Consider the following 14,964-nt stretch of genomic DNA (forward strand, 5'->3'; position numbering starts at 1 on the left):
AACAGGTAAGAAATAGAAATAGCAGTTTTTAAACATATGAAAAAATGCATAACCTCACTTATACTAAGAGAAATTAACATTAGAAATATACCAAAATTATTTCAATAAGTTTTTTAAAGTTTAAAAACCCTATACCGAAATCCCACTTTTCACTCATAAAATTGGTAAATATCAAAAAAGTTGATAATGTTCTTGGCAAAGATGCAGGAAAATAGGTTTTTGTTTTGTTTTGTTTGACACAGTCTACTGCTCAGGTTGGAGTGCAGTGGTGCAATCACGGCTCCCTGCAGCCTCAACCTCCCAAGTTTGAATGATTTTCCCACCTCATCCTCCGGAGTGGCTGGGACTATAGGCGCACTCAACCACGTCCAGCTAATTTTTAAATTTTCTTTTCTTGTCTTTTCTTTTTTTGAGACAGAATCTCACTCTGTTGCCCAGGCTGGAGTACAGTGGCATGATCCCTACTCACTGCAACCTCTACCTCCCAGGTTCAAGCAATTCTCGTGTCTCAGCCTCCCAGGTAGCTGGAATTACAGGCATTTGCCATCACGCCCAGGTAATTTTTGTATTTGTTTTTAGTAGAGACGGGGTTTCACCATGTTGACCCAGTTGGTCTTGAACTCTTGGGCTCAAGCCTTCCTCCTGCCTCAGCTTCCCAAAGTGCTGGGATCACAGGCTTGAGCCACCATGGCTGACCAGGAAAATGATTGTTTTGTTTTTTGTTTTTTTGAGGCAGAGTCAGGCTCTGTCGCCCAGGCTGCAGTGTAATGATGTGATCTGGGCTCACTGCAACCTCTGCCTCCTGGGCTCAAACCATCCAACCATCTCAGCCTCCTGAGTAGCTGGGACTATTGGCATATGCCACCATGCTCTGCTAATTGTTGTTGTTGTTGTTGTTGTTGTTGTTGTATATTTGGCAGACATGGGGATTCACCGTGTTGGTCAAGCAGGTCTCAAAAACTTCTGGGCTCAATCAATCCTCCCACCTTGTCCTCCCAAAGTGCTGGAATCATAGGTGTGAGCCATTGTGCCCAGCCAAAAATAGATTTAAAGTCCATATATCCTTTAATTTAGTAATTCTTCTTCTAATAATATATCCTAAGGATATATGAACATCATTGCTCATAATAGCAAAAGTTTGAAAACAGCCTAATGGAGAGCTGTTTAGATAAATCATGGGAAAGTCATGCTTCCCCAGGCTCTTCCAGGCCTCAGCACTGTGTGGGAAGCTGCTAGGTAGGTTGCTCTTGGGTGCAAGGTATAGTAGGCTAAATAATGCCTCCACCAAATATGTTCATATTCTAATCCCCAGAAGTTATGAATCTTATTTTATTTTTATTTTTTATTAGAGACAGTATCTTCTTGCTCTATAACCCGGGCTGGTATACAGTGGTGTGATCATAGCTCACTGCAGCCTTGACCTCCTGGGCTCAAGTAATCCTCCTGCCTCCGTCACCTAAGTAGCTGGAACTATAGGTGCACACCGACATGCCCAGCTAATTTTTTGTTTGTTTGTTTGTTTTTGAGACAGAGTCTCGCTCTGTTGCCCAGGCTGGAGTGAAGTGGCATGATCTTGGCTCACTGCACCTCTGCCTCCTGTGTTCAAGTGATTCTCCTGCCTCAGCCCCCTGAGTAGCTGGGACTACAGGCACATGCCACCATGCCTGGCTAGTTTTTGTATTTTTAATAGAGATGGGGTTTTGTCAGTTTGCCAGGCTGATCTCAAACTCCTGGCCTCAAGTGATCCACCTGCCTTGGCCTCCCAAAGTGCTGGGATTACAGGTGTGAGCTACCGTGTCCAGCCTCCAGCTAATTTTTTTAAAAAGCTTTTGTAAAGACAGAGTCTCACTATGTTGCCCAGGCTGGTCTCCAACTCCTGGTCTTCAAGGGATTCTCCTGTTTTGGCCTCCCAAAGGGCTGGGATTACAGGCATGAGTCACTGCAGCCAGCGGAATCTTATTTTATATGGCAAAAAGGACTTTGCAGATGTTGATTAAGGCTCTTGAGATGGGGAGACTATCCTGGATAATCAATGTAATCATGATGGGCTGTATAAGAAGGAGGCAGTAGGAGACAAGGAGACAACTGTTCAGCGACACAGCAGAGGCTGGAGTAATGTACCTTGAAGATTGAGGAAGGAGCCACAAGCTAAGGAATATAGGAGGCCACTAGGAGCTGAATAAGGCAAGGAAACAGATCCTCCTCTCAGAGCCTCCAGAAGGAACAAACACCTTGACTTTCTCCGTTTTTTTTTTTTTTTTTTTTTTTTTTTGAGATGGAGTTTCACTCTTGTTACCCAGGCTGGAGTGCAATGGTGCGATCTCGGCTCACCGCAACCTCTGCCTCCTGGGTTCAGGCAATTCTCCTGCCTCAGCTTCCTGAGTAGCTGGGATTACAGGCACATGCCACTATGCCCAGCTAATTTTTTGTATTTTTAATAGAGACGAGGTTTCACCTTGTTGACCAGGATGGTCTCGATCTCTTGACCTTGTGATCCACCCGCCTCGGCCTCCCAAAGTGCTGGGATTACAGGCGTGAGCCACCGTGCCCGGCTTTTTTTTTTTTTTTAAGAGAGGGGGTATGTCAGTATGTTGCCCAGGCTGGACTCCAACTCTTGGGCTCCAATGATCCTCCTGCCTCAGCCTCCCAAGTACCTAGGACTACAGGGGTATGTTCCTATGCCCAGCTAACACCTGACTTCAATCCAGAGCAACTAATTTCTGATTTCAGAGCTCCAGAACTGTAATAATTTTTTGTTTTAAACTACAGATTTGTGATAATTTTTTGTAACAGCAATAGGAAACTAAGGCACTGGCATCCTAGCCTTGAGAGCTCAGAGTCCCTGGCCCAGCCCAGGCTGGCACAGGGACAAGGAAGGCCTCTGAAGGGGAAATCCAGTATCTTCTCTGGCTCTCCATGCCCCCATACATTCACTGGTGTTAGAGTTTGATCTCCTTCAAGGCAAAGGGAATCTTCAGAAAAGTCACACCATAGACATGCAGGTCCCTGGGAAACAGTGGTGAGGCTCTTCTAGAGATAAGTTCATGGAAAGACACGCAGAGGCCTCCCTTCACGTGGCACCTCTAGCAAGGGCATCTGTATCTAATGGCCCATTGCCATTTCAGCCTTCTACAGAGATTTCCCCTGACTCCTCTTCTTTCTGTCCAAGTTTAAATTTCTGAGCAGGTAGATGTGCTGGCTAGAGAGTCATCTCCTGTCTGCAAGTTGAGTCACAGGAGTCCTTCCCGGCCAGAGGGGAGCACCCCCTCAGCGAGAATTTGGGATTACCAGGCAGTGACTTCCTTGTGCAGATACATTTTTCCCCTGAACAGCCTGGGTGTGTCTGATACAACTGCTAGGAGCCAGGACCAGGGAAAGCAAGTGAGCCCTTCCTCCATCCTGCCTGAGAGCGCTGTTTTGATCATGCAGTCTGCTCTCTCTTTCCTGTTGAGATAGAAGAGAACAGGATTCATCTACTTAATCTTTTTTTTTTTTTTTTGAGACGGAGTTTCACTCTTGTTACCCAGGCTGGAGTGCAATGGCGCGATCTCGGCTCACCGCAACCTCCACCTCCTGGGTTCAGGCAATTCTCCTGCCTCAGCCTCCTGAGTAGCTGGAATTACAGGCACGCGCCACCATGCCCAGCTAATTTTTTGTATTTTTAGTAGAGACGGGGTTTCACCATGTTGACCAGGATGGTCTCAATCTCTTGACCTCGTGATCCACCCGCCTCGGCCTCCCAAAGTGCTGGGATTACAGGCTTGAGCCACCGCGCCCGGCCTGTTTGTTTGTGTTTTGAAACATAGTCTCACTCTGTCACCCAGGCTGGAGTGCAGTGGTACAATCTCATCTCACTGCAACTTCCGCCTCCAGGGTTCAAGTGACTCTCTCACCTCAGCCTCCCAAGTAGCTGGGATTACAGGCACACACCACCACACCTGGCTAATTTTTGTATGTTTAGTACAGTCTGGGTTTCACCATGTTGATCGGGCTGGTCTTGAACTCCTGACCTAAAGTGATCCACCTGCCTTGGTCTCCCAAAGTGCTGGGATGACAGGCATGAGCCACTGCACCTGGCCCTTTTCTCCATTATCTTATAGACATCTTCTGATTTTGTACATATAGTTATAGCTCATTATTTTGTAAACTATAGTTACTTAGTATTTAATGGAAATTTGGGTGGCTTCCAATATGGGGTATTATAAACAATGCCAATTTTGGTATTGTAAACTTTCCCCCAGATCTCCATGTGGCTGATTTTCTCACTCCATTCAGGTTCCTGCTCAAATTCCACCTCCTCAGAAAAGCATTCCTCGATTTCACTATTTAAACTAGCACTTCCCTCCAACCCTCTACACTTTTTCATCCCTAACTCTACTTTTTTATATCAATCTTTTAATCATTCCTCTTGATTTTAGAGTTTAAAATACATTTGGGTTTTATGATGAAACAAAGAAAAGTAAAGGTACAAGTCTGACTCCCTCTGGATCCCAACGTCCACATTCATACCATCAAGTTAAGTGCTGGGCTACCTGGAAGGATGACTCTAGACATCACACTGCCCAACTAGCCTGGCCTACCAGCTGGGTCCAGTGTGACCCTGCCTTCATCAAAGCTCCCTGTTTCACCCTTCACCTTACCCGCTTCTTACTCAGATAGGAAGAACCAGGCTTTAAGTCAGTAGTAATAAAGTCTCAGAAGGCTGGGCATGGTGGCTCACACCTGTAATTCCCACACTTTGAGAGGCTGAGGTGGGAGGATCCCTTGGAGTTTGAGTCTGGTCTGGGCAACATAGTGAGACCACATTTCTACACATTTTTTTTTTTTTAATTAGCCAGGTATGGTGGCATGCACCTCTAGTCCCAGCTACTCAGAAGGCCAAGGTAGGAGGATTGCTTGGTCCCAGGAGTTTCAGGCTGCAGGGAGCCATGATTGTGCCACTGCATTCCAGCCTGGGTGATGGAGACCCTGTCTCAAAATAAATAAATAAATAAATAAAAGATAGATCATTGGATGGGTAAATTTAAAAAGTTTTTTAATTTTAAAATTAAAAACAAAGTCTCGGCCGGGCGCGGTGGCTCAAGCCTGTAATCCCAGCACTTTGGGAGGCCGAGGCGGGTGGATCACAAAGTCAAGAGATCAAGACCATCCTGGTCAACAGGGTGAAACCCCGTCTCTACTAAAAATACAAAAAGTTAGCTGGGCATGGTGGTGCGTGCCTGTAATCCCAGCTACTCAGGAGGCTGAGACAGGAGAATTGCCTGAACCCGGAGGTTGCAGTGAGCCGAGATTGTGCCATTGCACTCCAGCCTGGGTAACAAGAGCAAAACTCCGTCTCAAAAAAAAATAAAAAAAATAATAAAAATAATAAAAAAAATAATAAAGTCTCAGAAATATAGTCTCGGCCGGGTGCAGTAGCTCATGCCTGTAATCCCAGCACTTTGTGAAGCCAAAGCGGGTGGATCGCAATATTAGGAGTTTGATACCAGCCTGGCCGATATTGTGAAACCTCATTTCTACTAAAAATACAAAAAAATTAGGCCGGGTGCGGTGGCTCAAGTCTGTAATCCCAGCACTTTGGGAGGCCGAGGCGGGTGGATCATGAGGTCAAGAGATCGAGACCATCCCGGTCAACATGGTGAAACCCCGTCTCTACTAAAAATACAAAAAATTAGCTGGGCATGGTGGTGCGTGCCTGTAATCCCAGCTACTCAGGAGGCTGAGGCAGGAGAATTGCCTGAACCCAGGAGGCGGAGGCTGCGGTGAGCCATTGCACTCCAGCCTGGGTAACAAGAGCGAAACTCTGTCTCAAAAAAAAAAAAAAAAAATTACCTGGGCGTGGTGGTGAACAACTGTAATCCGAGCTACTTGAGAGGCTGAGGCAGGAGAATCGCCTGAACTTGGGAGGTGGAGGTTGCAGTGAGCCGAGCCGAGATCGCACCACTGCACTCCAGCCTGGGTGACAGAGTAAGACTCTGTCTCAAAAAAAAAAAAAGAAAAAAGAAAAAAAAATTTTTTTAAAGAAAAAATATAGTCTCAGTAATACTAGTTCTACGATTGCATGAGGAAGGCTTTTTTTTTTTTTTGAGATGGAGTCTCACTCTGTCGTCCAAGTTGGAGTGCAGTGGTATAATTTCATCTCACTGCAGCCTCCGCCTCCTGGGTTCAAGTAATTCTCCTGCCTCAGCCTCCTGAGTAGCTGGGATTACAGGCACCCACCATCATACCCGGCTAATTTTTATATTATTAGTAGAGATAGGGTTTCACCATGTTGGTCAGGCTGGTCTTGAACTCGTGACCTTGTGATCGTCCTGCCTTGGACTCCCAAAGTGCTGGGATTACAGGCGTGAGCCACCATGCCTGGACTGTTGAAGGCACTTTTTTTTTTTTTTTTTTTTTTTTTTTTTGAGACGGAGTTTCGCTCTTGTTACCCAGGCTGGAGTGCAATGGCGCAACCTCGGCTCACCGCAACCTCCGCCTCCTGGGTTCAGGCAATTCTCCTGCCTCAGCCTCCTGAGTAGCTGGGATTACAGGCACGCGCCACCATGCCCAGCTGATTTTTTGCATTTTTAGTAGAGACGGGGTTTCACCATGTTGACTGGGATGGTCTCGATCTCTCGACCTCGTGATCCACCCGCCTCGGCCTCCCAAAGTGCTGGGATTACAGGCTTGAGCCACCGCGCCCGGCCCCTGAAGGCACTTTTTAACCTGTATTTCATTTTCATCTGTAAAATGTGAATTTAAAAACTCTCTTATAGAGTTCCTGTAAAGATTAAATAAGTAAATACGTATGTAAAGCATCTGATTCAGTGCCAATCATATAGTTGGCACCAAAATGTTTTTCCCTCTCCCAGCTCCTGCAAAGGCACCCTAGCTTTTTGTAGCACTAGGACATTTCTCATATTGTGACCTGTATTAAGCAAATGTGCAGTTGGAAGGATAAGGTTGTTGAACATAGTAGACACGCTAATAGAGGACTGCCAAGCAGAGTTGATTTCTACAGTTAGAAACTAGTTCATCCTCACCAGTATTTTTTTTTTTCTTGTACATACTCCCAATCGGCTTATCATGTCACACACAACTGGTTACTCTCTACCGAACTAGATGCTGGATGAGGTCATCTCTCAATCCTGTCTGGGCTGAACAAGGCCTTTTATAGAACTTTAAAGTTGACTCACCACTGAGTCATCAAAACATAGCAATACCTAAACACACTTCTGTTGCTAACAAAAGACCAGCATGGGGTGTCTGTCTTACCTCCTTTCCCTCCCCTAATGAGACAGGGCCCCTTGACTCACTGGAGAAGAGTCATCACATCTTTTGTGCTGCAGTAATCTGAACAAAGCCAGTTTAAATAATCACAATGTGGCCAGCAAACAACTGACAGTCCTTGTGGTCATTCAGGTCATTTCCTGTGTATGTCACTAACCCAAAAGGATAGGCAATTAATCAATTACCTGAATATTTAATGAGTGCCTGCATTCTGTTGGGCACTCAAGATTCCCTCTGTTTATGACACTTCTGTGAAGTGACCTTTTCAGTTATTGAAACTCATTAAAAATATAGAGAACAGCAACCCTTTGTGCCTCTGTAAAGGAAATAAAAAAAGGAATATTCGAGAAAATGGGGCTATTCAGTTGCATTATAATAGAAAGGAATTATAAAATAGCAATAGGAAGGGGTTATTTGCTAATGTTTTGGCTAAATGCTTCAGAGAGCTCTGATTTTAAAATATCTTGGTTGAGAACTGTTCTGTTATCTAGAAATGAAGTGGTCAGTGGTATTTTCCCTTGGGAAAAGTCTTGCATTAGTACCACTGTCTGACCTATTGCAATGGACTATGAAGTGTTTCAAGATTAGGGGGCCTGTGTAAGGCTGAGAACTGTTGAGATAAGTCGGAGTAGGCCTAAGGGCTCTTTTCACTAATAAGGCTGGTTACAGCTGTTTCATACATGCATGGACACAACCTTTAAGTAGGTCTCTCCTAGCTGAAGATCCCAAGCAAAACTTGAATGAGAATCTTACATCTTCAGACATTTTGCATAGCATCTATACAACTGTTACACCCATATCCAAAGGATATAATGATCTGCCCTTGCTCTATCTTAAATAAATATCAGAATGACGCATGGAAATTGGATGTTAGTAGTCCTTAAAAATTAATTTGGCACGACAAGAAATGTTAGTTTATTCAAATACAAGCTCTTAACTGGTTGTTTTTCCTGGGTTATGCTTCTCAAGTTCTTATTACATAGGTACTCTGTTCTGATTTGATCTTCGTACCTATTGTACATAAACTCAAGCCCATCCATATTAAGTAAACTTATTTTGGGGACATCACGAGTCACATATTGCAATTACTGATTATAAAGCCATTAATAACTATGATTTTTTTTCTCAAACAACATTACTATAATTGAAAGCATACTTACAACCTCTTTCCCCCCCACCCTGCTCCCATAGGGTGTTGCTCTGATCGAATCACTGCACTGATCGAGTCACTGCTCACTGCAGCCTCTACCTCCTGGGCCCAAGCAATCCTCCCACCTCAGCCTCCAGAGTAGTTGAGACCACAAGCGCACACCACCATGCCTGGCTAAGTTTTAAAATTTTTTGTAGGTGGGGGCGTCTCCCAATGTTGCCCAGGCTGGTCTTGAACGCCTGTGCTCAAGGAGCCCTCCTATCTCGGCCTGCCAAAGTGTTGAGATTACAGGCGTGAGCCATTATACTGAGCCAGAAAGCATGCTTATGTTTATTGAACACTGCTTGCAAGAGACAATGCTAGTCTCATATCTAATAAACTGAACAACTAGGGAAGAATTTACTTTGTACTGTACTCTCAGGGTATGCTGATGAAATGGTCAAATAATCATATCCATCAGAGGCTATGAAGGCAGGTTACAAAGTAGAGAAATCTAATCTGTACCTGGGAAGTCAAACAGGAGCAGTCTAGGAGTTACCACATTCTAGCCTGAGATCTGTATTCTGAGGCCAATAGGCAGTTGGTAACAGAGCTGGGTTGGAACTTGCTCTGAGAACAAGCAGAAGGGGAAAGGTAAAGATAACAAGGAAGAAAGTTGAACTCTGTTAGCATATTATTTGTCTCTTAAGTGAAAAACTGACATTTGACTAATGTGTCTTTTTTTAAAGTTAGAAATCTATCAGAATAGGATCTTTAGAGAAACTGATTATTTCTCCAGAATAAAGAGCATATTAATAGAAAGGATTCAGCTTTCAGTAACGGCTGACTAGTCTTCCGAGACATTCCTAAAGGCTTTACATCACTGAGAAAAGTTAGTTCCTAGTTCTGAAGGATTTCATTCAAAGTGCTAGGCTCATGTTAATAGGAATATGCATGTATATTCATGTGCTATATGTATTAAAAATACTTGAGAAGGTGATTTAGAAATCTCAGTTTTAGGGCTGGGCGCGGTGGCTCAAGCCTGTAATCCCAGCACTTTGGGAGGCCGAGGCGGGTGGATCACAAGGTCGAGAGATCGAGACCAACCCGGTCAACATGGTGAAACCCCGTCTCTACTAAAAATACAAAAAATTAGCTGGGCATGGTGGCATGTACCTATAATCCCAGCTACTCAGGAGGCTGAGGCAGGAGAATTGCCTGAACCCAGGAGGCGGAGGTTGCGGTGAGCCGAGATCGCGCCATTGCACTCCAGCCTGGGTAACAAGAGCGAAACTCCGTCTCAAAAAAAAAAAAAGAAAGAAAAAAAAAAAGAAATCTCAGTTTTAAATCTTCAGGGCAAGAATCTTGCTTATTTTGTTGCTAAGGAAGATGAATGGGTTGAAAATAGTTTTAAAGTCCTTTACGGGGCTAAGTCATGAGTCTAAAGAGGGTAAACAGGTTAGGTTTGTTATCCCAGAAGCTAGAGGCAAGATTTTTACTCCATTCTTACAACATTGCCACAAACATGTGGATTCTGCAAAAGTTGCCTAGCAATATTAGAAACAAGGTTGGGTGGAGGAAGGAACTGGAAATTTGAATTAGATATGGCCTGGGGCCAGAGGGTGTAACCCATCTCTCCAGTACAGTATGTGCTGTACTCAGAGGAGTGTGAAATTTTAAAAATCAGAACAGTCACTAAAAATTTCAGTTAGGATGTTGCTGCAGTTAAACCATAATTTTTTTTTTTTTTTTTTTTTTTGAGACGGAGTTTCGTTCTTCTTACCCAGGCTGGAGTGCAATGGCGCAATCTCGGCTCACCGCAACCTCTGCCTCCTGGGTTCAAGCAATTCTCTTGCCTCAGCCTCCCGAGTAGCTGGGACTACAGGCACGCACCACCATGTCCAGCTAATTTTTGTATTTTTAGTAGAAATGGGGTTTCACCTTGTTGACCAGGATGGTCTCCATCTCTTGACCTCGTGATCCACCCACCTCGGCCTCCCAAAGTGCTGGGATTACAGGCGTGAGCCACCACCCCTGGCTAAACCATAATATTGTGCCATGTTCTCAGCTTGAAGAGGCAGGACCTGAGTTTCTCACACATTTTGGCACTTTCGTTGTAAAGATCACTGGGCTTTCATTTAATTATTACAGAAACATTTATTAGGCACTTTCTCAGGGGCCAAGGCACAGTGCTGGTTGCTGGAGCTCTGAAGACAAATACAATTTGGACCCAGTCCTGGCAGTAGGAAAACCAGACAAGTAAACAAAGTAAGAGTGTTACATAGTCCATGCTGGGTGCAGTGGAAAGTCTGGAGTAGGGAATAGAGAGTCAGGAAAGACTTCATAGAGGAAACAGCTGTAGCACTGAGTCTTGTTTTCAACTTAAAAAAAAAAATTCCTGGCCGGGCGCGGTGGCTCAAGCCTGTAATCCCAGCACTTTGGGAGGCCGAGGCGGGTGGATCACGAGGTCAAGAGATCGAGACCATCCTGGTCAACATGGTGAAACCTCGTCTCTACTAAAAATACAAAAAATTAGCTGGGCATGTTGGCGCGTGCCTGTAATCCCAGCTACTCAGGAGGCTGAGGCAGGAGAATTGCTTGAACCCGGGAGGCGGAGGTTGCGGTGAGCCGAGATCGCGCCATTGCACTCCAGCCTGGGTAACAAGAGTGAAACTCCGTCTCAAAAAAAAAAAAAAAAAAAAAAAAAAAAAAGAAAAAAAAAAAATTCCTAGCCGGGCGCGGTGGCTCAAGCCTGTAATCCCAGCACTTTGGGAGGCTGAGGCGGGTGGATCACAAGGTCGAGAGATCGAGACCATCCTGGTCAACATGGTGAAACCCCGTCTCTACTAAAAATACAAAAAATTAGCTGGGCATGGTGGCACATGCCTGTAATCCCAGCTACTCAGGAGGCTGAGGCAGGAGAATTGCCTGAACCCAGGAGGCGGAGGTTGCGGTGAGCCGAGATCGCGCCATTGCACTCCAGCCTGGGTAACAAGAGTGAAACTCCGTCTCAAAAAAAAAAAAAAAAAAAAAAACAAAAAAAAAAACTCCTTCAACCAGGTGCAGTGGCTCATGCCTATCATCCCAACATTTTGGGAGGCTGAGGTACGTGGATCGCTTGAGTCCAGGAGTTCAAGACCAGCCTGAGCAACATGGTGAGATGTGGTCTCTACAAAAAATACAAAAATTTGCCAGGCGTAATGGTACTCTCCTGTAGTCCTGGCTACTCAAGAGGCTGAGGTGGGAGAATCGCTTGAGCCCAGGAGGGGAGGTTGCAGTGAGTCATGATCACACCACTGCACTCCAGCCTACAATAGAGCAAGAGTAAGACCCTTGTCTTTTTTTTTTTGAGACGGAGTTTCACTCTTGTTACCCAGGCTGGAGCGCAATGGCGTGATCTCGGCTCACCGCAACCTCTGCCTCCTGGGTTCAGGCAATTCTCCTGCCTCAGCCTCCTGAGTAGCTGGGATTATAGGCACGCACCACCATGCCCAGCTAATTTTTTGTATTTTTACTAGAGACGGGGTTTCACCTTGTTGACCAGGATGGTCTCGATTTCTTGACCTTGTGATCCACCTGCCTCGGCCTCCCAAAGTGCTGGGATTACAGGCGTGAGCCACCGCGCCCGGCAAGACCCTTGTCTAAAAAAAAAATCTTTCTTTCCCCCAGTCATTCTACACATTTGCTGTGAACTTACCTCTTCGATTTTGTGTGAGGACTTCAAAGTCCTGGGTCTGTGGACTAAGAACTATTCCCTTTCCATTGAAAACCCAAGGCCGGCCGGGCGCGGTGGCTCATGCCTGTAATCCCAGCACTTTGGGAGGCTGAGGCGGGTGGATCACGAGGTCAAGAGATCGAGACCATCCTGGTCAACAAGGTGAAACCCTGTCTCTACGAAAAATACAAAAAATTAGCTGGGCATGGTGGCACGTGCCTGTAATCCCAGCTACTCAGGAGGCTGAGGCAGGAGAATTGCCTGAGCCCAGGAGGCGGAGGTTGCGGTGAGCCGAGATTGCGCCGTTGCACTCCAGCCTGGGTAACAAGAGCAAAACTCCGTCTCAAAAAAAAGAAAAAAAGAAAAGAAAACCCAAGCCCTTCTGCCTCAGCTTACTACTTCAAAGACCTCCCAGTTTAGGGAAGCAGACAGCTGGCAAAGTAGGAGTTGACAAAACAAAACATTGTTAAGAGTGTTTACCTTCAGGAAGGAGAATTGGGCTGGGAATTGAAAGCATAGGTGGGAGAATTTTGTACCATTTAAATTTTTGTTATTAAGCCGGGCGCGGTGGCTCGAGCCTGTAATCCCAGCACTTTGGGAGGCTGAGGCGGGTGGATCATGAGGTCGAGAGATCGAGACCATCCTGGTCAGCATGGTGAAACCCCGTCTCTACTAAAAATACAAAAAAAATTAGCTGGGCATGGTGGCACATGCCTGTAATCCCAGCTACTCAGGAGGCTGAGGCAGGAGAATTGCTTGAACCCAGGAGGCGGAGGTTGCGGTGAGCCAAGATCGCGCCATTGCACTCCAGCCTGGGTAACAAGAGCGAAACTCCGTCTCAAAAAAAAAAAAAAAATTTTGTTATTACCTCTACAATCTTGCATTGAATAGAGTAATAGAGTGGTAATCTCTGTTCAATTTTTTTTTTTTTTCTGAGATACTTCTTGCTTTGCTGCTCAGGCTGGAGTGCAGTGGCACAATCATGGCTCACTGCAGCCTCCATCTTCCAGGCCCAAATGATCCTTTCACTTCAGCTTCCTGAGTAGCTGGGACTACAAGCATGTGCCACCACAACCAGCTAATTTTTAAATTTTTAGTAGAGATGATGTCTCACTATGTTACTCAGGCTGGTCTTGAACTCCTGGCCTCAAGTGATCCTCCTGTCTTGACCTGTTGGGATTATACATGTGAACTACCATGTCCAGCTCAAAATCTTAAATAGGCAAACTTATCTGCAAATGTGCCAATTTAGGAAGCAAATAAACCAACGATTATTTAAATTAGGGCTCTTTTATTACTCACAAGGGAGTGAGCACCTAATCCAAATCAGAATACTGCAATGGACAAAGAACAGAAGGTCCCTACCCTCAGGTTCCTTCTTTTTCTAGAAGGAGATAGTAATAAATTAACAACATACTTTGAGATAGAAATAAGCCTGCTAAAGAAATAAAGCCAGGTGTCGTGAAAGAGCAAAGGGTGAGAGAGGGGACGTGAAACAGAGATATAGAATTCTTACATAGGAGGAGTTTAGGAGCATCAATCTAGTTGTGGAGAGGTGTCTAAGGGGCTTTAAAGTCCCATTTACTTGGAAAGCACACTATTTTCACATGCAGTTTATGTTACAGATAGATAAAAGTAGTGGTTTTCTAGTTTTTTAAATTTATGCATCATATTGAGAAAATGTCAATTATATCAAATAATTATATTTGTCATTAGGAGTGGCAGGAGGGGGCCCACAGCCTGGGCAGCATGGTGGCTCATGCCTGTAATCCCAGCATTTTGGGAGACTGAGGCAGGCGGATTGCTTGAGTTCTAGACCAGCCTGGGCTACACGGTGAAACACAATCTCTATTAAAAATACAAAAATTAGCTGGGCACTGTGGCACACCTGTAATTCTAGCTCTTAGGGAGGCAGAGGTGGGAGGCTAGCTTAAGCCCAGGAGTTCGAGATCTGCCTGGACAATATAGCGAGACCCTGTTCTCCACACAAAAAAAGGAAAAAATAAAAAATTAGCTGGGCATGGTAGCACATGTCATTAGTCCCAGCTATTCAGGAGGAATAGGAATAGCTATCCCTACTCCTGAGGTGGAAAGATCTCTTGAGCCTGGGGAGATCGAGGCTGCAGTGAGCCATGACTGCACCACTGTACTCCACTTTGAGACAGGGTGGACAGAGAGAGGCCCTGTCTCAAAACATAATTTTTTTTTCCTCTATGTTTACAGAAAGAATTTTTTTTTTGAGCAGTCTTGCCCTGTCGCCAGGCTGGAGTGCAGGAGTGCAGTGGTGCCATCTCGGCTCACTGCAACCTCCACCTCCCGGATTCAAGCGATTCCTCTGCCTCAGCAAGTAGTTGGGACTACAGGTCCGAGCCACCATACCCAGCTAATTTTTGTATTTTCAGTAGAGATGGGGTTTCACCATGTTGGCCAGGATGGTCTCGATCTCTTGACCTCATGATCTGCTCACCTTGACCTCCCAAAGTGCTGGGATTACAGGTGTGAGCCATTGTGCCTGGCCAAAAAATAATTTTTTAAAAAAGGAGTGGCAGGAGGGGAGGTGTTGGAGGGAGGGTTCTGAAAACCACTGGTTGTCTTTGGCTACTGTGGATCAGAGAATAACTTTCCTTATACAAGTCTAGAGTTCTTGTTCTCCAAGAGCTTAAAATTAAGTTTGCATAAACATATAAAAATATATTTATATGTGCTTATAGCCCAGAAAAAAAAATACATTTATATACCAGTTAGCAAATGTTAGGTGAAAAGACAGCTGTTGATCCTCCTTCACTGTGTCTTCAGTTGTGTGATCTCAGAAAATTCCTGATTTGACGTGTTAAATGCTACCGTGTTT

At 45.0% G+C, this 14,964-nt stretch overlaps 1 protein-coding gene across 1 annotated transcript in view; it reads left to right on the plus strand.

The window, feature by feature from the left end:
* WEE1 (WEE1 G2 checkpoint kinase) overlaps positions 1-14,964 on the plus strand; it is a 44,289-nt gene that overhangs the window by 6,739 nt on the left and 22,586 nt on the right. The window contains exon 2 of the mRNA XM_074401078.1: positions 419-556. Coding sequence (XP_074257179.1) covers positions 419-556 — 138 coding nt within the window. The remainder of the gene's footprint in view (positions 1-418; positions 557-14,964) is intronic.

Source organism: Saimiri boliviensis, chromosome 6 (genome assembly GCF_048565385.1).
Source record: "Saimiri boliviensis isolate mSaiBol1 chromosome 6, mSaiBol1.pri, whole genome shotgun sequence".
Classification (NCBI taxonomy): Eukaryota; Metazoa; Chordata; class Mammalia; order Primates; family Cebidae; genus Saimiri; species Saimiri boliviensis.